At 43.6% G+C, this 22,717-nt stretch overlaps 2 protein-coding genes across 2 annotated transcripts in view; one reads left to right on the plus strand and one right to left on the minus strand.

Moving 5' to 3' along the window:
* The window catches only part of LOC122760380 (low-density lipoprotein receptor-related protein 1-like), a gene marked incomplete at its 5' end in the record, with an annotated part of 32,155 nt that extends 9,610 nt beyond the window's left edge, over nucleotides 1–22,545 (minus strand). The window contains 43 exons of the mRNA XM_044015506.1: nucleotides 10–116; nucleotides 671–787; nucleotides 910–1,035; nucleotides 2,053–2,175; nucleotides 2,271–2,390; nucleotides 2,473–2,589; nucleotides 2,702–2,795; nucleotides 3,009–3,157; nucleotides 3,300–3,488; nucleotides 5,589–5,794; nucleotides 5,930–6,117; nucleotides 6,234–6,353; nucleotides 6,445–6,530; nucleotides 6,624–6,807; nucleotides 7,588–7,775; nucleotides 7,882–8,022; nucleotides 8,173–8,301; nucleotides 8,433–8,561; nucleotides 8,683–8,799; nucleotides 8,985–9,107; nucleotides 9,201–9,350; nucleotides 9,458–9,571; nucleotides 9,845–9,964; nucleotides 10,266–10,394; nucleotides 10,500–10,625; nucleotides 11,031–11,223; nucleotides 11,313–11,517; nucleotides 11,694–11,883; nucleotides 16,409–16,783; nucleotides 17,282–17,406; nucleotides 17,513–17,664; nucleotides 17,952–18,078; nucleotides 18,209–18,338; nucleotides 18,435–18,569; nucleotides 18,685–18,816; nucleotides 18,908–19,036; nucleotides 19,128–19,268; nucleotides 19,385–19,534; nucleotides 19,659–19,753; nucleotides 19,927–20,101; nucleotides 20,197–20,424; nucleotides 21,208–21,339; nucleotides 22,301–22,545. Coding sequence (XP_043871441.1) covers nucleotides 10–116; nucleotides 671–787; nucleotides 910–1,035; nucleotides 2,053–2,175; nucleotides 2,271–2,390; nucleotides 2,473–2,589; nucleotides 2,702–2,795; nucleotides 3,009–3,157; nucleotides 3,300–3,488; nucleotides 5,589–5,794; nucleotides 5,930–6,117; nucleotides 6,234–6,353; nucleotides 6,445–6,530; nucleotides 6,624–6,807; nucleotides 7,588–7,775; nucleotides 7,882–8,022; nucleotides 8,173–8,301; nucleotides 8,433–8,561; nucleotides 8,683–8,799; nucleotides 8,985–9,107; nucleotides 9,201–9,350; nucleotides 9,458–9,571; nucleotides 9,845–9,964; nucleotides 10,266–10,394; nucleotides 10,500–10,625; nucleotides 11,031–11,223; nucleotides 11,313–11,517; nucleotides 11,694–11,883; nucleotides 16,409–16,783; nucleotides 17,282–17,406; nucleotides 17,513–17,664; nucleotides 17,952–18,078; nucleotides 18,209–18,338; nucleotides 18,435–18,569; nucleotides 18,685–18,816; nucleotides 18,908–19,036; nucleotides 19,128–19,268; nucleotides 19,385–19,534; nucleotides 19,659–19,753; nucleotides 19,927–20,101; nucleotides 20,197–20,424; nucleotides 21,208–21,339; nucleotides 22,301–22,545 — 6,451 coding nt within the window. The remainder of the gene's footprint in view (nucleotides 1–9; nucleotides 117–670; nucleotides 788–909; nucleotides 1,036–2,052; nucleotides 2,176–2,270; nucleotides 2,391–2,472; nucleotides 2,590–2,701; nucleotides 2,796–3,008; nucleotides 3,158–3,299; nucleotides 3,489–5,588; nucleotides 5,795–5,929; nucleotides 6,118–6,233; nucleotides 6,354–6,444; nucleotides 6,531–6,623; nucleotides 6,808–7,587; nucleotides 7,776–7,881; nucleotides 8,023–8,172; nucleotides 8,302–8,432; nucleotides 8,562–8,682; nucleotides 8,800–8,984; nucleotides 9,108–9,200; nucleotides 9,351–9,457; nucleotides 9,572–9,844; nucleotides 9,965–10,265; nucleotides 10,395–10,499; nucleotides 10,626–11,030; nucleotides 11,224–11,312; nucleotides 11,518–11,693; nucleotides 11,884–16,408; nucleotides 16,784–17,281; nucleotides 17,407–17,512; nucleotides 17,665–17,951; nucleotides 18,079–18,208; nucleotides 18,339–18,434; nucleotides 18,570–18,684; nucleotides 18,817–18,907; nucleotides 19,037–19,127; nucleotides 19,269–19,384; nucleotides 19,535–19,658; nucleotides 19,754–19,926; nucleotides 20,102–20,196; nucleotides 20,425–21,207; nucleotides 21,340–22,300) is intronic.
* On the plus strand, nucleotides 14,501–15,803 carry LOC122760381 (galanin receptor type 1-like). Its single transcript, XM_044015507.1, has one exon. It carries the CDS (start codon nucleotides 14,501–14,503, stop codon nucleotides 15,536–15,538), a length of 1,038 nt encoding a protein of 345 aa, XP_043871442.1. The 3' UTR covers nucleotides 15,539–15,803.
* Nucleotides 22,546–22,717: the final 172 nt, after the last annotated feature.

Below are 22,717 nucleotides of genomic sequence, written 5' to 3' on the forward strand. Positions count from 1 at the left end.
TGTCTGCACCTCATCAGACCCGTCGGCACAGTCATGGTCTCCATCACACTTCCACCTCCCGGCAATACAGCGACCGTTTGTGCAGGCAAACTCACTTTCGGAACATTGTCGCGGCACTGGAGAAGAAAAGAGACGAGGTTAGTGTTGATGACGGCGCGTTCAGCGGCACAAACGAGCTGAGACAAGCGCACGGAAAACTGTAGACAACCAGGAAGGGGTTTATTTATCACATGCCACTGAATCAACTACAAACATTATAAATAGGGTTGTGCAGTGGCATCTAGTGGCAAAGCAAAACAGCCCAGCAATTTTGAAATAAAGATTATTATTCAGAGATGAGCCTCCAGACTCATAGGTGGGTGGGGATCACAGTGAGAACAAACATAATGGAAAGTAATAGACACAGCACAGAATATGGAAGTGCTTCATATGAAGATGGAGTAACTTACCTCTGGCTCATGCCAACAGGACAGTATGAAATGAAACACATATCAGATGAGGCAAGATGCACCAGAAATGACAGGGAATAGATGTTAGTGCTGAATGTGCACACAGTCAACAAGATCAATGTGCAGAGTGAGCATGTAGTTAGTGGTCAAGGTAATGGCAGTGAGGTAACAAGCATTTAGTATTAGGAAGGTGCTATTTTAAAGCCGCCACTGAGACATACTGCAGTTGTCTTCATCCGAGTTGTCCCCACAGTCATTGTCATAGTCGCACTGCCAGCGGCCCGGTACGCAGCGGTTGTTCTTGCACCGGAACTGGTACGGCTCACATGTCCTCTCCGCTATGCAGAGCACAGGGAAATGTGAGGATCGAAGCAAACAAAATAACTCAATCCTCACATTGAAGTCCGAAAAATATCTGTGGCATGAATTTTCATTGGGTTGAAGGAGAGGAGATTCTTACCACACTCTTCTTTTGGTTCATCTGAAGCGTCGCCGCAGTCGTCCTCGCCGTCGCACTTCCAACGAGCAGGGATGCAGCGTCCAGAGTCTTTACATCTGAACTCGTCCACGCCGCAGGTCATCTGGGCTGAAGAGGGAAACATTTGGGGTACAATTTTAACGACTGCTAATCAATGACTCCAAAACAATGTAGTAGAAAATATATGCATTATGCTGCATATATAATGCAAATACTGTGCAGAACTCGCTTCTTGGGCTTCAGCTGACTTTCGGAAGCGGCTCGTTTGCCGTATTTCTGTCCCATTTTTACTGATAGGATATGAATCCTTGCATTTCTTATCCAAACAACCGCAAAGTCTGAAGCCTGTCAAGCGAACGGTTTGATAGATGTATGAATAAAACATGCAAAACATTTCATCTGGCTGGTTTTGTTTATCTGGGATGCCGTGGAGGAAAATAGCAGCGTGAGATTGCAGCCCTTGTTGTGCAAGAGCATCTCGTTCAGCAACACACAATGTATGTGTCACATTTCCACCGATATCTCTTGTCCAAACTTCTGTACTACACACACTGGTGTGCTTACTATGTCACAATGGACGTTTTTTTTTTTCAACTCAACTCAAACTTTATATCTAGAGCACCTTTAAAACGACAGCAAAAATATGTAAATTCATAAATACATGAGGAATAAAAACAATAAAATTACAGTAATCAGTAAAAACATGTGCTAATTTATGAAACGTCAGAGTAGAAGTGGGTTCTAAGGAAGGATTAAAAAGTCTATACAGTCTGGGAGGTTCTAATATAGAGGGGAAGACTGTTCCAGAGTCTGGGGGCAGTGGCAAAGGCTCCGTCACTCTCTAGACTTAAGTCTGGTTTTAGGAACCTCCAGCAATAGTTGGTCATAATAAGAGATGGGCCATAATAACCATTGAGGACTTTAAAAACAATTCATAGAAGTTTAACATCAATACAAAAACAGACCGGGATGATGAGACTGGTGCTGGTGCTGAGCTGGAGGCGGTTGAGAGAGGATCGGTCCAAGCCAACGTACAGGAGGTTACAATAATCTAAGTTGCTCTATGATGTCGTAAACAATAAAGAGATGTAAAACATGAAAAACAAAATAGGCAGTTAGTCTTACTGCAGTTGGCGGGTTCATCCGATCCATCCACACAATCGTTGTCACGGTCACACACCCACACGCGAGGTATGCAGCGTTTGGTGATGGCACACTGGAACTGGGTGGGCGCACACGTCACCTCAGCTGTGATGGGAGAATAATAGACATGTACTGAGTGAAGTCAAACAGCAAAGTGAAAGATGGCAAAGACGTGGGGGGGAAAAAAGCTTTAAACTCACGACAGTCTTTTTCATCCTCTCCTTCTCCACAGTTGTCCTGGCCGTTGCACCGGAAGATGCCCGGGATGCAGCGACTTGGGTGAGAACATTTGAACTGGCTGGGCAGGCAAACGTGGATATCTGTAGAGACACAAAGAAAGGTGATGAAAACGTAGATTTTGGAGAATTAATAATTGTATAGTGTAAAGAAAGAAAGACATACCACAGTTGGCTTCATCTGAGCTGTCCTGGCAGTCGTTGTCTCCATCACAGATGTAGGCAGGGTTGGTGCAGATGCCCGTTCCACACTGGAACTGCCCCGGTCTGCATTTGAATTCAGCTGGAAGACAGAGCGATAGTTTAGTAAGACCACTCTGAACCTACATAAACAATATCTTCTGGTGTCTGCATTACGTTTCAGGATTTCTCGTCATCTTTCTTAGAACACTTACGACAATCAGCTGGCTCGTCCGAACGGTCACCGCAATCATCCTCTGTGTCACATTTCCACCAAAATGGAATGCACTTGTCGTTTTTGCACACAAACTACAGCAGCAAGAGGGAAATTAAAGTTAATTTAGGGGTACAACAGAAACCGTAGCACTGGGCTACCAGCCAACTGTCGAGAGACAATCACTTGGTGTAAGGAATTCATCAAACAAGCCACTGCGAGACATGTAGACTTGAAAAGCCACTTATCAAGATCGGCCATGATGTCATATTCACAGAGATGATAAGATGTTTACACAGTCTTTATACCTGGCTAGCTGTGCAGTTAGACATGCATGTGCGCTGATCACTGGCCAGGTAGAAGTTAGTGGGACAGGCACATTTGTAACCTCCTCCAGGAGAGAGAAGACAGAGGTTACTGCAACCGCCATTGTTTGTCTGACATGGATGATTGAGCACTGGGAAAGAGACAAAAAAAAAAGATTTTAGTTTTATGATATGATTTAGATTAAAGTAGAAAGAGCTGGTGTATAATGATGCAACTGCATAGAACGCATCACTTTGGTGATGCGCACATGTGGTGCTAATAGTGTCTTTTACCCTCAGGCTGGCGATAGGGATGGTAAATGTGGATGTCCATGGGTCGATGCAGGGTGCTGATCAAGGTGGTTTTGTTGGTTCCCAGACTCTTGTGAGCTCTGTTGATTGACTTGGTTTCCCAGTCGGTCCAGTAAATGTACTCCTCAAAGAGAGTCATGGCGAAGATGTGGGGGATGTCCTGGCTGAGAACTGCAAAAAACACACCAGAAATCAATCAAATCTTAAATTAGATCATTATAAGACATGACTCCCACCTTCGCCTATGTGAAATTATAACTATTTGACCTATTTGTGAGTTTCCCATCAGTAGAGTGAGTGCTTTTTATTGTAATTCATAGTGAAATCTTAAATTGTCCCAACCCTAGTGCGTACAGCATAAAACAGCCAGTGTCTTATCAAATACAAAGAGTAATGTTACATGCCAATCTCAAACCAACTACCGTCATATTCTAGAAATCAAATGACTGTTGGCGCTGTGTCCTAAAGAGAAATCACGTGGACTCTCTAGCACAGTTACAATATAACAGAGCGGCAGGGTGGGACGCAGCTAAAGTAGCTCCACTATATCTGCGCGTTATACAATCAACTGTACACCTGATTAGGTTTTACACTCTAACTGGATCTTTGCTGCTTCTATATTCCTATCATCTGTTTGCTCCTAGTGTTTGAGGTTGAGGTGTGTGTTGGAAACACACTAATATTTTCTATTGAACACAGCAAAACAAATATGTGGGCACATGTGGGAGGACACAGCACACATGCATATTGGTCATGAAGTAACTGCTTAGACAATCTGAATTGTCTAAACCCCAATCAGTCAGTAGCAATTGGATTTTTGTTTTTCTTGAAACTTAAAATCCAGTTGCTACCGAATCAATGGGTTTTGGATAACGATGACGAGGATGAATGAGAATCTACACAGATGGTCTCACTGCACATTCTGAATTGATTTTAAAAGACTCTGTGCTTTAAGTGAAATTGAAATGTTTCTTTCAGGACTGGCTATACAACATTGGAAGAGAGATATTAGTCAGATTAGCATGAAGTGCCCTTTGGTCAATCCTTATCTTATTCTGCAAACACACACACACACAAGCCCACTTTGGTGTTTGTGCTTGTGTATCAAAGGAGGGGTGTATAGCTGACTAGACATACCACCAGGATAAGACAGTACTGTGATTTGCTATAATCAATGACCTTAGATTGAGTGTATAAAAAAATGCATTCATCAAAATGTATAAAATGTGTATTGCAACATGTAAATTCTGGAGATTGTATACAATCCCACACACCCACGATTGTACATAACGTACGCTGTTCATCTACAAAATAATGGAATGCCACAGCTGTTCATGAGCTGAGAATACAGACACTGCAGAGCTTCAGAATTCCTCTGTGCGCCCAGCTGGCTGACAATATCAACTATTGTAGTATAAGTGTGCTAAACAACCAAGGGCTATGCAGACGTCATACATGTTAGAAGCCTCACTGATCAGGACAATCTCCCCTATTCAATGTCTCTGTCCCCTGGGCATGTGCTCACAGGAATCTAGCACCACACACAACCATCTGGACCTGGCTGCTTTCACTTGGCGAGTCTCAAATGAGTCCATGTCTGGATTTATTTGACAAGAGAAGGAGGAAACACGTGTGCACTCACATCCTACATGGTGTTGTTGTTTTTTATATGGTAAGCCACATGTCAACGTTTTTCCTGAATTTGTGATCAACATGTTTGTCTTCCGAAAAGGAAGCGAAGACGAAAGGCAGCGCTCTCTGTTTACCGTGCCATCCCTCAACTATGGGCATGAACTTTGGGTAAAGACCAAAAGAACGAGATTGTGAATACAGGCAGCCGAAATGAGGCTCAGAGTAGAACCGCTGCTCCTCCACGTCAAGAGGAGCCAGCTGAGATGGTTCAGGCATCTGGTTAAGACGCCTACTGGGTGCCTCCCTGGGGGGTTCTTTCAGGCATATCCTTCTGTGAGGAGACCCGGGGCTGACCGAGGACACACTGAAGGGATCATATCTCTCAGGTGGCCTGGAAACGCCTTGGAATGCCCCCAGAGGAGCTGGTAGTAGTGGCCAGGGAGAGGAGCTGCCTGGGCTTCCTTGCTAAGGCTGCCTAAGGCCTTGACTTCCCTGGTTATTTGAGTTTTTCTTCATTATGCAACTTCTCCAGATAAAAATAGTACACACTGTATCCTTCAGTACATTAATGATCTAAAGGAGTGTTTCAATGTTGCCTACTATGTTAATGTTACCTCTACGATTGTAAAACCAGGTTACCTGTGTGTCTGCTGGTGCCATCAAGGCTGGCAAATTCAATATAGTCCTCCCTCGCATCAGCCCAGTATATTCGGTCATTGATGAAGTCCAGGGTGAGTCCATTGGGCCAGGTGATCTTATCCTCTACGATAACACTTCTATTGGTGCCGTCCATGCCGATTCTCCCAATGTGAGGGTTGTCACCCCAGTCAGACCAGTACAGGTACCTTAAGATCAGGACAAAAAGACAGTTTTCCAGTTAAAACTATTCTAACCAGGCGTGTCTCTGTAACACAAACATACCTTTGGGATATACGAGTTAAAATAACTAATTTTAAACTTAGTTGAGATGAGCTACTCACCCATAGCGAACATCCACAGCAACAGCGCGAGGTTCCCTTAAGCCATTGTTGACCAAAACAGTCCGATAGGCCCCATTAAGTTTTGACACCTCAATGGTGTCCCGTCCTTTGTCACACCAGTACAGGTTTCCACCGACCCAGTCCACTGCCAAGCCATCTGGGTTACTCAGGGAGGTCCGGTGTAAAACCTGTCGTTGTAGTCAGCATTAGTTTCCGTTCAGGCATTTTCACAACTTTGATACCGTTAGCAGAGAACATGGAGACTGTACAGTAACGAGAGGCCAAATTTGATTTCCTCACTGACCTCGATGTTGCTGCCGTTCATATGCATGCGTCGGATCATGCTGCCCTGAGTGGTCACATCTGTCCAGTAGATCATATGCTCTGCATAGTGGAAGTCCAGTGCCACGGCATTATTCAGACCCTGAAACAGTGGTAGATACGATATTGTACGACAGGTGTATGAACTTTGTGTTTCAGTCAAACTGAGAAACCAAACCAGATAAAACACTCACCTGTTTTATTAAGGTGTAGTTGGAACCGTCCAGGTTGAGTTTTCTCAGGTAGTACCGGTTAGCAAAGATCAAATAGGGCTCCTCTTCTGCATGCAGATATCAAAGGGAAAACATATGTTTCAGGAATTACTTCCAAACCGCAACATCCAAATGCAAAAATGAGCACAAATATGCCTTACCAGATGTGGACTTGCATATGGTGGGGTCGTTGGGGCTGAGTTCAAAGCCATCCACGCACAGACAGTGGAAGCTGCCATGTGTGTTGATGCAGCGTTGAGAACAGGGGTAGGTGGTGGTACATTCGTCTACATCCACACATGTCTTCCCGTCACGCTTCAGTTGGAAGCCAGGATGACAGCGGCACTGAAGGGTGCAAGAGCACGGAACCAGATATGTCAAAATCTCACAGCCTTCTGCCACATGATGTCTAGACTAATTACAAGGGTCAAAAAACAGCTTCCAGTAAACCTGACAGATGTGTTCTTGACCAAAATTCTTATTCATCCAACATCTCCGGTGTCCGGTCGCGATTTTTTTTTTTTTTAAATGCAGCTCTGACCACACCCTCAACACCACAAATATGAGCAGTCGAGCAGTTCTAAGAACGGGCTCCAAATTTCAAGGGACCAAAACACGTTTTTGTCTTATGTAACCACATACCTAACGTGAGTGGGTCCAAACTCAAAGACCCTGTTGTTTGTGAAGCAGCCATGTACCAATGGAGCATAAAAGTGAGCCCTACCTTATAGAACAGCTCTGCTTTTGTCAATGGCATTTCAAAAAATCCTTACAAAAACAGTTGAAGACCATGACCATAAAACATTTAATTTGGAACAAATTAAAATACAACGAAAAGATGAAAGTCCAGTCGTAGCTTACATGATTTTTATGGTTGTGTTGCTTTTACACCTGAGGACTCTGGGTAATGCAATACTTCTTGACATTAGGAATAAAATGCAATGAATATCACATCAATGTTTACTATATTGTGGCAGATAATCAAGATCTCTATGAGAAATGAATATGATTTTTTTACTTGCAGAACCACAATGCTATGTTGTCATGGAAGTATAGTTTCTTGGCCAATCAAGATCTGCAAAGTCACGAGGTCATGTGATTTGCCTTTTGGCATTAGGGACTTACCTTGAAGCCAATCTTGAGGTCATCACAGAGCTGTGAGCAGCCACTCAGCTTGCTGTTGAGACACTCGTTGATGAAGCAGTTGAGTTCATCAGAGCCATCACCGCAGTCATCGTTGCGGTCGCACAGCAGAGTCTCATTCAAGCACTTGCCGTTACGGCACATGAAGTCTGTCTCATTACACGTTCTCTCTGAAATCACACACGAGAGGTTTATTACATTCGTGTCAATTTGATCCAGGGTGCAGGCAGCTGCAGCCTTTCTGAACAAGATGTTATTTAAAAATGGTAATGGCACCTGAATCCATGCAGCGAGGGTTCTTAGGAGCTTCGTCGGAACGATCCTGACAGTCAAACTCTCCGTCGCACTCCCATTTCTTCTGGTTGAGGCAGCGGCCATTGGCACAGCGAAACTCATCTGGACCACACGTTGGATATTCTGCACCGGGATAGAAACAAATCTTTACACTACACTGTCATTGCTTTTAATGCATGTTCCATTGTATGCATTTCAAACAAAAAAAATGACTTTGAATGAATTTTTTCCTTGATTTCGTTTCATAAAGACATAAAAATCAGAGGCACTCACCGCATTCGGGGGACTCATCTGAACCATCAGAGCAGTCAATGTCATGATCGCACACAAAGTGCTTAGGGATACACTGTCTGTTCTGGCACATGAACTCATTTTCAGCATCACAAGTGTTGTTGGTGTACACTGGAGGAAGAAAGGAACACATGGGTTAATCATTACGGTCTCTGTATGTATTTATCTATTTATTCATTTGAATCATATGACAAAGACAACTATTTTTGTCTGTTCTCTGTTTTTGTAACTGTCCCACTCACTGCATCCCGCCTTGACACTCTCATCAGCTCCATCAGGACAGTCCTTGTCTCCATCACACTTCCAGCGTTGCGGTACACACATATGGGAACCTGGACACTGGAAGGCCTCTGGACTGCAGGTCTTCGATTCTGTGATGACAATGTTATGGGAAAACTTACTTCATGATATTACACCAGAGAAAACGTACCCACGATTTTACTGGGCGTTGGAAAAAGTACTTTTACTTTTATTGAGTAATATGAAACTTACTGCATTTCTGGTCCTCATCAGATCCATCACCACAATCATCAGAGCCATCACACACCCAGTGACTGGAAATACAGTGATGGTTCGCACATTCAAACTGGGTGGATGTACAAAATTTGTCTGCAGAAGAAAAAAACACAGAGAGCTCAGCATTTTTGGACAAATGATTTACTTTTTTCCCAAGCCATAAAACATCCTTTCCATGTGCTGCAGGAAGCCAAAAGGAAAACAGTCTGGTTATTCTGGTTAGTATTTGTGTTTTCAAGAAACATCTGGATATTACAGGATGATTGCAAGAGACTGACCACAGTGTGTCTCATCAGCTCCATTTTCACAGTCGTTCTCCTTATCACATGTCCAGCTCATAGGAATGCAGCGACCACTCGGACAGGCAAAGAAGTTGACTGGACATTTAAGCTTCCTTTTGTCTGCAAGACAGCAGAAAAAAAGACTAACGTAAAATGACTTTATAAAACTCATGGGAAGTTGAAAGATTTCAGAGAGGAAACAAAGTATGCAACCTGGGCAGTTTTTCTCATCGGAGAAGTCGCCACAGTCATTATTGCCGTCACACACCCATGAGGGCAGATAACACAGAGTGGTTTTCTCGCAGCTCTGGAAGTTTGCTCCTTTAACTCCCAAACGGAAGAAACGGGAACAATCTGTTGGCTCTGACGGGGAAAAAAAAGAAGAAAAGCTTAAAAAAACACTAAACTTCGGCTACAAAGAACCAAGTACAGGAAATGCCTCTGAAAGGAAAAGATGTTAGATAACTTACGGCAGTTCATTTCATCACTAGCATCTTCACAGTTGACCACCTGGTCACAGCGACTGAAGTTGGAGATGCAGCTTCCATCTTTGCACTGGAACTCTCCTACTTTACACAGGGTCACTGCAGAAAAGAGTTTTTTCATTTACACATGTGGAGCATGTGGACAATCAAATGCAACCTCCTGATTAAGTCAACTTCGTAGTTATGCACATGTCAAAGAGCATTTCATCCGAACTCATCCAATTAAGGCATCAATGAAAAGCAGATGAAGGGCAGAACAGTTTAAAAGTGCCATGATTAACGTCTGTAATATGAAACTAACATGATTATTCACGAGCTTCACTACAGATTCTACACGCATTTGCTCCAATAGAATTGACATATATGACTTACTATTACAGGGCAGCTCATCTGAATGGTCACCACAGTCATCTGTGCCATCACACCAGAACTGGTGGCCAATACAGCGTCCGTTGATGCAGCGTCTATAGCCTTTCTTGCACATGCGATTGGCTGCAAGGAAAAGAGCGGTTGATCAGTGTTCGCTGGAGTGCAGTGTCCTATTTGCCAAAATTACATATGGTCTAATCTATATCAAAAGTGATAAACCATATTTTTAATATTCACTGATTTATGGACTGTTCTCTGCAGGGACACACTAAACCCATGCCACCTCATGATCTGAGTAACTAACTGTATTTGTGCACTGCTTTGAACATGACAATCATCTAATAATGTGCCAATTATAAAACATAAACGATAACCTGCGACAGTCCCCTTGTTCTCTTTTCAACAGCTCAGTAACGAAACTCACCACAGTACGATTGCTTCTCGTCGGACTTGTCCTTGCAGTGGGCCATGCCGTCGCAGGTCAGGCTGTAGTTGATACAGTCACCGTTTCCACACTCAAAGTCATCCACACTTCCACAGGACACGTTCAGCGCTGGAGAGGCAGAAACATCCAATTTAAATTGATAAGTGAGAAGCCAGTGCAAACAATGCATCCTAAAATGATTGAAAATGTTCACTCTCTCTCTCTCTCTCTTACAAGAGCACGTGTTGTCTTCCAAAAGTTGACGATCACCACGGCAACTGCAGTTAACCCGTCCATCGGACGTGGGCAGACACAGGTCTTGGCAACCTCCATTATTTGATCGGCAAGGAGAAAACTCACCTGAGGGACGGGAGTCATGTGTCATATAATGCAATGACATGAAATCAGAGCCATGAACAAGTGTGCTTGGCTATATTCATAACGCTAACACCAGCATTGCACAATGCTCCAAATTATATTAGACATGTTATGTTTTGACATGATAATGGCACTCGCAATCACCAAAGTGATTCAGATTCATCCTAAAGGATACATGAATACCCAATATTTGTCAATCCATCCAATATTTGCTGAGGTATCTAAGCCTTAAAATGGTGGATCAACAGTCTGAGAGACCACAGCACCACCAGCATGGTGACAAAAACAACTCAAGCCTTTACGACATGAGTGACACCTGCAGAAATGATGTAATTCAGAGGTGTGACCGGCACCAACCTTACATTGACTGCAGTAAATACTACTCACAGCTGTTGGTGTCATTCGCCACAGCAACGATGCCCATTGGCTGCTGAGGGATGTCTGCGCGCAACACTTTCATGTCTCCTCCTGTGTACTTGTCGGCTCGAAGGACTGCCCTCCTCACCCAGTCAGTCCAGAAGATGTAATCTCCATACACAGCCAGACCGAACGGATGGACGGGCTCATTCTTCAATAAAACCTGGGGCAGACAATGACACGCATACATTCACTAAATACTGAATTTAAACTTGACGTGTTGATATTTTTTTTAAGAAACTGGCGACTTACGTAACGATTGCTTCCATCATATTCACAGCGCTCAATCTTGTCCAAGGTGGCATCAGAGAAATAGAGTTTCTCAGCTCGGTGATCGATGGCGAGGCCATTTGGAGTTTTAATATCACTGCCGATGATCACCAGCATGTTGGCTCCATTCAGAGAAGCCCTCATAATGCTGGGAGACAGCTCATTCCAGTTGGTCCAGAACATGAGACTAAAGCGAGAACAAACACAAGACAAGAATTATGTGGGAGCTCCCAAATGTCTTGGTTTAAAAGTTACGGTTGAGTGGACTATAATAAATCTCCTGTTCAAAAGGAATAAAGAAAGAATTGCGATTGGAGCTGGGTCCTGAATGCAGAGCACCAAGTTTCAATATTAATGACTCACTCCTGACACTCGTCCAGCACAAAGGCTCTGGGGTGGTCCTCTCCAGACATAGTGACCACAGTGTTGCGGTTATAGGCCACAGTGCGGCTCTGATCCACAGTGTGTCGAGTGATGGTGGAGGTTGTGTAACTGGTCCAGTAGAGTGTATCCCAACCGCGGTGGTATGCCAGGCCCTCAACAGACCCAACATCTGTGGAACAGAGAGGGAAGAAGTTGGCCCTAGGTACATTTTTTGGATGCTTTGCAAAAGCTTTTTCTACCTACGGCTCTTAACTTGTTATGGCGCCAAAGCTTGAGAAGAATAAAGTCGTTTTATTTCACTATAAAGAAATATCACCTCTCAGGAGTGTGAGTAGCAGCTTTAATGAGAACCTTCAGTGAGAATTCAACAAATCATTAATCACTGCCATGGTTGTAACAGGTTGTCCCTATGGTTAACTTTGTGAGACTTCATTAAAGGGGCAGTGGCACATGCATTTCAAGTTTCCCTCATCTTCCCACTTCAGTAAATGAATGGTGAAGCTCTGTGAGGAAGACTGGACGAGTTTAAAAACAAACAAAGGCGGGTAAAAAAGAATCTGTACCACACAGTTCCAAGTATTTACCAAGGCTGCATGGTGTTCCTGGAAAAGTTTAAAGCCTGTATCAGCCTGTCATTTCATAGCTAACTGCCTGTGCACACAAATACAACGCCCCATGCACACTTGCAGTCATGGTGACTTCTTGTTGTTCTGAGAAGAAAATTGCAGTCGCTTCATGGACAGAGCCCAGGGAGATGAGGTCAGCAGTAAACGGCAAAGATAAAGCTAAAGTTCTGGATATCTATCCTTTCATCCTGCAACCACGCTCTAATGCAACAACAATACAGCAATACTATTTTTGAACTGTGCTGCTCACACACAACCTCATGGAAAAGGACACAGTATTGAAGCTTTATGGGCTCAAAGCAAGTGGCAACTGGTCATGAAGTCACACGTGGGAATCTGAAGGTGCCATGTTGATGCACGTTCACAGATGTCACCTGCAACCAGGTGTCTATTGCACAAAACCAGCTGTCAATTTCCTCTTCACAGGAGCTTCATTTACAAAATCCACATCATGTTCTATTGAAGAAGACCTGAAACTCCTCCTCATATAATAACATTATAAATGGAGTGGAAATGGGCTTATTTTCATATAGACTTCTGTTCATATTTGTGCAACCAGCAAAGCTGCCCCCCAATGGTTATGCAATGCATTCTTATTTCCTGGTTGGCTTCAGGAATAAACTGTTGTCAAACTGTAAGACTACATCCATTTTGTACATATGGTCTATGGCTCCAAGTTGTGCATCCATCTGTTTCCAGTCACACTGGTAACCACGTTTATGACCACTTATTCCCAACAATAAAAAGCTGAACACTCTGCACGACTGTTTGCTTTCTGCTGAAAGCCAATAATTGCTCTTTACTAGACGTTTCACATGAATGACACAATCAACCTTAATGTGGGACAACTTTAAGACTGAATGTGCTGTTAAGCAACCTGAAGGGGCAATTTAAACACCAGTTTATGAGCAAAACCTGTGTCACAAACATTAGCTCTTCATATCCCTGAATGGATGCACACGAGAGGACAGAAATGAAGAAATTGTGTGCATGAGTAACTAATCTCTTAGTTGAAATGAAGATCACACGATATTCAAGTCAACCTCGCTCCCCCTCCCCTCGCCTCAGTCAGCTCAGCCCCTGGTTACTGTGCAAACAGTGTAGCAAACGTGTCGTGAAGACCACTGACACTCAGAAACGGAGCCTTTCTGACAATCACTGCACTCGTGCGATAATCCATGTGACAGCTGACCATTATTTGGCTTTTCTTACTGCTTTTTTTAAAAAGAATCTTTACTTCTTTATTATTTTCCTTGAGTGACTGAATGCCATGTTTCATGCAGTACTCTTCTGCTAGTGGATTCTACAGATTACCTGCCTCTGGAGAGCTTCTAAATGGACAACATGCCTCCTACCACTTAATGTAGCATCAAGTAGCATTGACTTTTAAAGTGGAACATCTGTTAGTATCTACTGTGATGATTTTGTCCACTGTTGCCTGGTTTCAACAAATCAATACAGCCACAGAGGAACTCTGTGAATTTGGACTCAAACTGCTCCCCGCTGGATTACAAAGGATTTTCTGATGGAGCCAAGGAAAAACCAGCCTGCTCTTTGAAGTCCTGCTTTCATTGTTCTCAAAACTGAGTACAGCACGACATGTGAAGAGTTTTTATCTGATGCCCTTCTTTGTTTTCAGAGAAGGAGGTCGTCATACTTTGCATCATCGTTAAGTGCTTTACATTTCTTCAAAAGGCAAGAACACAGTTACAGCTGTAAAGTTTAAGAGGAACATTTTTTTAAAGGGATTCAGTCAGAGAGCAACAGGAGCTTGTGTGACTCAAGATGCACTGGACTAAACTATTTTCAGGCACTTAAAAATGAATTTTGACCACATAATAATAGACTGTGTATTTTCGCAGATAACATTTAAAGTGCAATATACTCTTTCTATTCTGTTTTCCACAGACGGCCCAAATTAAAATGTCAATGAGGTTGTCAACTGACCAGTTTGGTCTCAGCTGCTTAAATAATTGCTATCGTTGAGAGAGTAGTGGCAGTCTTAATGAAGTGTGGCCACGTCGTCTGTGACTAATAGTTAAGACATGGGTTGGAGTCAAAAATACATTACCCAGACACTTGCTCTGGCGTTCAATATTAAAGGGTCATTATGTTAATTACTTGATATACTGTAGTTAATTGTGTTAGTTTTGTGTATACATGGATGAGTTAGGGCAGCAGGTAAACAGCAGCAGCCTTGGAGAAACTACTCATGCAGATGAGTCTTTGATTAAAGTCGTGGTGCCCATCTTGGATGGGCTCATTCTGGTGACTGGTCTCGTGGGCCAAATTCTTGTCATCACCATCCTTAATGGCAGGAGGAGGAAAGAAAGTCAACCTCCACATGGCACAGACACCCTGCTGCTGGCTCTGAGTGCTGCAGACCTGCTGCTGCTGCTCTGTTTGCCCTTCCACACATCTGCTATCACCCTTGGCTTCTGGCCTTTTGGCAGCTTCCTGTGCAAAGGCATCAGCTTCCTGGGCGTGGCCTGCTCTGCGGCCTCGGTGTTCACCCTGGCAGCTTTGGCTGTGACACGCTACCTCACAGTGGTGCACTCCACCTGGGCGTACCGTTTGAGGATGCACCGATGCATAAAGCTGACAGTGGCTCTGCTCTGGGTCCCTGCCTCTGCCTTGGCAGCGCCGCAGTTTGCCTTCCGCACAATTACCACGTCCCGCGCTGTGTACTGCTTTGCCTTCCTGTCCGATTTCAGCCAGCTGGTTTACAGCATCTCTCTATTCCTGTTTGGCTTTGCTCTACCACTAGGCATCATTGTACTGATGTACACCAAGATCTACTGTTTTCTCCGACACGCAAGGCTGCTGGGAAATGCTCCCCAGCTGGAACGCTACCAGAGCCAGGTCACTCAAACTTCAGCCCTCCTGGTCCTGGTCTTCACTCTGCTGTGGCTACCCTCATATGCCCTCATGTTCTCCTTCATTGGTGGATCAATGAAAGACTCACCTGGCTACAATACTGTTGCCATTCTGGCCAGACTTCTGACATCCTCAGCAGCAGTGGTAAACCCTATACTGTACGGGTTTATGTCTCAAAGGTTTAGACGAGAATTAAAAGAGCTGGGGCGAGAGCGCTGGGCATGGTGCAAAAGTTGCCTGATTGGTTGTCCCGATATTTTTAACAGGGACATGGTACAACCCTTTGAGCTGGACACAACCTCAGAGAGATGCCAAACCTGAGTCTCAGAGCAGAAAAAGAAAACAGCGCTACCTCATTATTCACTTTATCGGCAGATTTATGGCGAGTTAACATGACCGAAGCACTTGGGACATTCATAGGAATATACCTCATCTAAATCAAATTGTGTGCAAAATGTAAAAGTGTCATAATATAAAAAATCGGATAAACATTTTCATGTGTTGCCAATCCCCTCTATTTATCATTTTGTTCGTAATTAATTAGCATATTTATTGTGAGTATCATCAGTTGGGTGATACACTGTAATAATAGGATCTTTGTGTATAATAAATGTTGATGTATAGTCTTTTTTTTTTACGTCATTGGATGGATAAAAACAACTTGTTCAAAACTCTGATGTTGTGTTGACATCAGTAAGCACACTAGTCCTCACAAGCATCTCACTTTTGTCGCTCCAGTGAAAAAAACACTGCTCGCTACAAACAGCTTCGGTCACAATTCATCTCTGGATAGAGTTCGACAACACACTCTTGAATCATTTAAAAGGAAAGTTACTTTAGAGACACTCTGGTGCTAAAACAAGTGAAAAGCAGTTTGTGTGTGTGTGGAAGCGTGTCTCCTTCAAGTGGCACTCTAGTCAAGATGCTGCAGCTGTGCATGTGTGTGTGTGTGTGTGTGTGTGTGTGAGTGTGTGCAGTGGATCCTCCTGGGTGCTTGTGTTGTCAGAATGTGCCATAATGGCTGTTTACAGTGTCAAGGGGGATGAGGGGCAACATTTAATTATTAATGTTAATGATAAAAGACAGAACTCCTTTGACACTGAGAGGAGGGACAGGTTTAAGTGGCACTTCAAGGTGATCTGTGGATTATTTAAGGTGAATATTAGGTGCGACTGATGACTCCACACTTACTGTCCACCACAATCTTGCGATCTGTGCCGTCGTTGTTGATCTGCTGTATGTTGCCAAAGTGGATGTCGCTGAAGAAGATGCGGTTGGCCGCCTTCCCTCCACCGCCGTGGTAGTCGAAGCTGAGGGCGATGACATTCTTCATGTGATCGGGGTCCTCAAACGGCTTTATCGGCGCGTTAAGGTTGGTCTCATCAGAGAGGTGGATGCTCTTCAAGATAGTCCGCTCCGAGTACAGCAGGTATCCATCATAGTCACGGCAGCTGCAGTTGTCCTCTGCCAACATGCCATGAGCACAGGCACAGGTGTGCTGTCCGTTGCCACGATAAAGACACAGCTGTTCACAGCCGCCATTGTTGTGTTTGCAGACGTTTGTGCCTGGAGGAGTGCGACATGTTTACGAGGTGTGTTGTTACACAAATAACTAGTCTGGTTAAACACAGTATTTCAGTTCATTAAGCTGAGGCAGTCAAATAGTGTGATCATTTTGTGATTATGCTGTTTATTCTTTAATGATACAACATTAATTATCCCATATTTATTTATTTAACAACCAGGATTTTGAGCAGCACTTTTTCAAGTGCTGCTTTGTGTTTTCAGTCATACTGCGATTTCTTTGCAGATGTCTTGCTTTATTAGCACAATGTTGGTGTTTGTCTTGATCAAATTGATATTTCCTGAGTGCAGTGCAGGAATGTCACCAGGTGACACGAGCTCGAAACATTGCTGTACTAAGAAATACAGAGAGACAGCTGAATGAATCAGCATCAAACCACTATCTATTTGATACTGGTTTACACTGTTATATTTAGAAGTTATGCACTACAGATCTAATGTCTGAGTTTAGCTGTATGCATGTGTTGTGTGTTTCCCTACCTTGCTGCCTGGCCCTGTTGAAAACCTTGATGTCCTTCAGCTGGACACCAATGCCACTCCTGAGCTGCACAGCATCTGTAGCATTGTCTTTACTGCCTCTCTTGATGGACCCGTTGGCATGAGTCCTAAACGAAGACCACAAAAAGTTTTGAGTAAATTAATTGCACTTCATTACAACATGATTTAAAAACCCGTCATGCACTGAACAGCGCGGACAAACACTCAGCTGACCTGTCGCTCCAGTAAATGTACTCCTCAAAAACAGACACGGCAAACATGTCCATGTTGTTGTTGGCCAGCACCACCTCCCTGTTGTCTCCAGTCTCCAGATTGATGCGCTCAATCTTGTCCGTCCTCGCATCGCACCAGTACAGAAACCCCTCCTGCACAGACCCAGGAGAAAAGAAAGAAGATTAAATAATATAATAATGATGTAAGGTTACATTTACAAATCCAGACTGAACAATTATTGAAACAATCCTGTGATTGTATCAGTTTATTAAAACTTTTTACCTGTAGAAATGAATAATAACTGTGGCCTATATTGTGTCAATATTAAATAGATTAAACATTCTAAATTTCAATCACACCGATAAAACCACTGGACAAATAATGAGTCATTGACATAATGTGTGAGTTTGGGAAGATTTAAGCAGCATCGAGTCCACACCTCGTAGTCGATAGAGATCCCATTTGGCCAACTGATGCTGGAATTGACCAGGACCAACCTCTGGGAGCCATCCAACCGAGAACGCTCAATACGAGGGTACTGACCCCACTCAGTCCAGAACAGATATCTGCAAACAGGAACACACATGAGATGACATAAAAGTGCAATTCAGAGGGGGAAAAAAAGAACAACTCAACCAAAAGTAGATTATAATTTATTAGAGAAAGCTAAGTTAAACTGCTGGCAGGAGATCTTACCCTTTCACTGGGTGGACAGTGATGGCTCTGGGTTTGTCCAGGCCCTGGGAAATGACTACATAGCGGAAAGAGCCATTCAGCCTGGCAACCTCAATCACGTCAAAGCCCTGGTCAGTCCAGTAAATATTTCCTATGAAAGGACAAGGTTAGAATTAGCCATGAAGCCCTTTATGTGTGCCTGTGGGGATTTAAAAGTAACTAAAAGAGGTTACAAAATGATCTAGACCTGCTATCCAGTCAACAGTGATCCCCTCAACCCGGCCGATGCCATTGGTCACCACGTCTTCTCTCCATGTCTGATCTCTCTTAGCCCTGCTGATAGTGCTCAGGCCCATGTCCACCCAATAGATGGTGTCATTATCTGAAAAGGAAAGGTCATTACGTGTCACTATAAATACTCAGATATAGGAAATAGTGGGAGCTTTAAAGTTTTACGTGCAGCCATCCAGTAACTGATGTCACACAATTTTACTCACCAGCGTGGAAGTCGATGCCGACAGCCAAAGAGGTGCCAGACACCGGCACCAAGGCGTCAGATTTGTCTACCGGGTCGAGAGGAATTCCTCTGATTCCCTCGTGAACAGAGTATAGAAGGAACGAGCCCATACCTGCTCAGAGAAAGCACAATCACTTTTTGTTCTTAGGACACGCTGCATTCCTACTGTATGTGTGAATGTGGCTGTGAGGCCGTGTTTTTACCTTCACAGGACTGCTGTCCTGTCTTGAGGCTGTACCCTGCGGTGCACATGCAGGCCCTGGTTGTTGGTGAGGTGGGGAGACACAGCTGGGAGCAGTCACCATTGTTGTTACTGCACAGGTTGATTCGCGCTACGAAAGAAGAAGAAGATGAGTACGACGAAAAGGAAAGGGAGAATCACGTTACAAAAAAGTAAAAGGTTATTCGCCTGATAACTCTTACCTTTCTGCACATCCTCATCGTAGATCCTCATGTGCATCATAGGCGAGGTGTTGTTTCGCAGAACCCTCCAGTTTCCTCCATTGTTCTTGTCACACGTTCCTATCTGGGCCATTCCTTGATCTGCCCACCACAGCTTGTCTCCTACAGTGAGGGATACAGATTTATATTATTCAATAATTCAATTTATATAGCTTATTCAATAATAAGCTATATAAATTATTCAAAGAAAGGGATTTTTTTTATCTTTCTCATCTTACCCATAACAGCTAGTGCACTAGCCTTGGTAAGTTTGCCTTTAACACCTTCCAGTATCTCCAGTTTAGATCCATCCATCTGGCAACGGTTAATGGTGCCATTTCCTGAACTAATCCAGTAGAGCTGCTCCTTTTCATAATCAATAGAAAGGCCTGTGTGGAAAGAATGTGATACAAAGACATTTCTAACAAGTATGCACTTAACCTGTGTCAGAAATCCAGTGTTATGTTACAGACAGTCTGTTGAAGAAGAGGGGGAGGGGGGGAGCATACTCACCTACTGGTCCCTTCTGACTGGTGAAAAGTGTTGTGTGATTGGTACCATCCATGTTGGCCATGCTTATGTTGTCACCGTCAGTCCAGTAAAGTTTCCTGAGGGGAAAAAAAAAACAGTCGGTCAAAGGAGAAAACATTTGAAGAAAGTCCACAATAAATGATAGGAATATTATTGTCCAATCAGTGACAGTAGCAAAGTAAAAGCGAGAAGTTTTATACCAGATACTGCATCAGAGTATCCACAGGCCCGACAAACTGGAGACACTTACCCCAGCAGAGGGTGCACCACCAGACAGTGGGGCTTGTCTAATCCCTGGATAACAGCATTCTTGAAAGATCCATCAAGTCGGGCCACATTGATCTGCTTCTTGTTGGCATCATAGCTGGTCCAGAAAAGATTCCTGGACACCCAGTCCACAGCCAGCCCATTAGCATTAGGGAGATCTGGATAGTTACAGGATGACAAAAGAAAAGGTTAGAGCTTCCCGAGTCTACAGTGTGTTATCCATCTGTTTCTATGTATTTGGGATTGTTCTTACCAGCAGAAACAACTGTCTCCACCCCTGTGCCATTGATGAAAGCTCTCTTGATGGTCTGTGTTCGAACATCTGACCAGTAGATACGATGCTCCACGGCATCGTAGTCCACTGCCGTCACATTGTCTATGTCTGGCACAGTGAAGGAGATGATGTAGTTGTAGTAGGGATTGTCTATGTCGACACCTCGGATCTCAATCTGACGAGCATAAAGAAGGAACTTGTGGGACTCTGAAAAGGTAAAACAAACACTGTGTTATTATACAAAATCAAAAAAAATAGAAGGGACTGACTTGAGGCAGAAAGACTTGACTGAGTAGAACGTCCCTTTTCTAAAGCCCACTGGGATTTAAGGTTTAGTAAAGGTGTTCTTAATGCACTGACAACACAATGAAAGGGAACCAGGTGGATCCCAAGACATGAAGAGAGTCAAAGTAACATAAGCATGTTTCCTTTGTTGGGGCTTGATCGTGAGAGATGGGATGAGAAGATAACGGTTAACTCCCTCTCAATCAAGACAAATGAAACTCAAGAAGAAGTAATCATGTCGGAGGAAAAAAATATCTGCTAAATCAGCTGACAAGGCTCGTTTCCCTGAAAATTCCCCTGTAAATAGGGAATGCATCAGACGCCCTCTAACCCAATTATCTTTACATCTACTCTCGTTCTGGTGAATGCTAAACATTTAGACAGACACTCAGATGGAGAGCATGTGCAGACATGCTCATAAATTCCCAGTTATACCACAAAACAATAACGAAACCCACTCATGAAATCATACAGCAATAAAAAAAGAAGACTTCAGCACTCCACTCGATACAGCCCTCACATTAAATGAACGCACAGTAGCAGAACCCTGAGCTGGGAGAAATTATTCCTGCACACAAAAGCCTGCTCCTTGATGACAGGAATGATGTCACAACATTGTGTGTACGTGCTACACTGCAGTTTTAAAGTAAAACGTCTGCATGTGTGTACACTTGTGAGTTCATGTGGCAAAGTATCTTTTCTTACCTTTGCAGGTTCGTTTGTCAGCCTGCAGTTTCATGAGGTGTGGGCAGGCACAGGAGAAGGTCTGGTTAAAGTTGATGAGACAAAGGTGGGAGCACGGGCCTTTGCCGTCTCTGGTGGCACATGGGTTGGGAGCTAAAACAGAAAAAGATGATTAAAGTGAAAGCGTGACAGAGAGAAGTATCTCTATTTTGTCGCTTGAAGTTGATATGAGTGTTTATTTTAGTGTCAGACTAATCCAATAATTCTAAATGTGAGCTGCATCATAGTCGAGAGTTATTTTGTCATTTCCCAGAGTGTGAGGGACTTCTTCATCAATAAGGAGAACGAGAGCGCTGACAGACTTTGACTTGTCAACACAGCTTGTTGTCTCATCCCTGTCATGGCCTTTGGTTGCAGCTGTCAATTAGCAATTCTCGGATGTTGCTCTTGCTGTTACTCCAATTTCAAGACTTTAGTGCTTCTCTGCAAACCACACCCCCCAGGATCCTTCATCCAGTGGCTACTTAACATCAAGGATGAAAACTTACATGTGACATGAACACTCGAAAATAGCAGGACGCTCAAACACTGTTGGGGAGGTTTCCCTCAGAAATAGGGTTTTATACAAGGTTCTTTGCAGCCAGTAGGAAATGCCACGATGAATGAGGAAGCAGGAGGAGTCCAGATTCCTCCCAGAGTGAAGACACAACACGTCTCACAGCTCTGAAAGGTCAGCTGTCTTTGCACAATAGTAGCAGTGAGTCAACATGTCAGCAATGAACTGTGACCTTATCACAATTTAATGCCTAAATGGATTGTGTTATTGCCATTCCATTGGCTGTTAAGATATTTGCCTTAATGAGGTTTGACAGGTGTACCTATATAAGTTCTTTGTCTCTGTCCTTATCTAGCAGGTGACCCCCTGAGCTGCAGGATCCAGATCCAGTTGTGAGGCTATTATTAGTAGCAGTACCAGTATTGTCATCATTATGACATATTATTATGCTATGATTAAAATTGCTCTCAGTAAAAACTATCTATGCTACTGTTTGTATAAATGACATCGTTGCACTTAAACATATCACAACCAAATAAGAACTGAATTTCAACCTACCCTCAGGTTGCCTGGATGGGTGATAGACCTGCAGGTCAAATGGCTGTGTGTTGGTGCGCTGGACTACAGTCACGTTATGCCCCGTCCATTTGTTGGCTTTGGCCAAAGTGTTTGTCATCCAGTCTGTCCAGTAGACCTCGCCTCCATACATGGTGACCGCAAAGGGATGGGACAAGTATTCATGACCACGCAGCACTTCGATCAGCCCAGAGCCGTCATACATAGCAGAGTAGATGGCATCTGACCTGGAAGAGTATTGAAGACAGTTGTGTTTGCGTTGCATAACAGACGTAATATGTTCACAAGCTGAAGTGCCGTATGCATGCATGTTGTTCATGTTACTGGGCGGATTAACAACATTGCATAATCACAACAAATTAGAAAGAAAACAACATCTGTGATGCAGTGAATGAGTGG

Source organism: Solea senegalensis, unplaced genomic scaffold (genome assembly GCF_019176455.1).
Source record: "Solea senegalensis isolate Sse05_10M unplaced genomic scaffold, IFAPA_SoseM_1 scf7180000013505, whole genome shotgun sequence".
Lineage (NCBI taxonomy): Eukaryota > Metazoa > Chordata > Actinopteri > Pleuronectiformes > Soleidae > Solea > Solea senegalensis.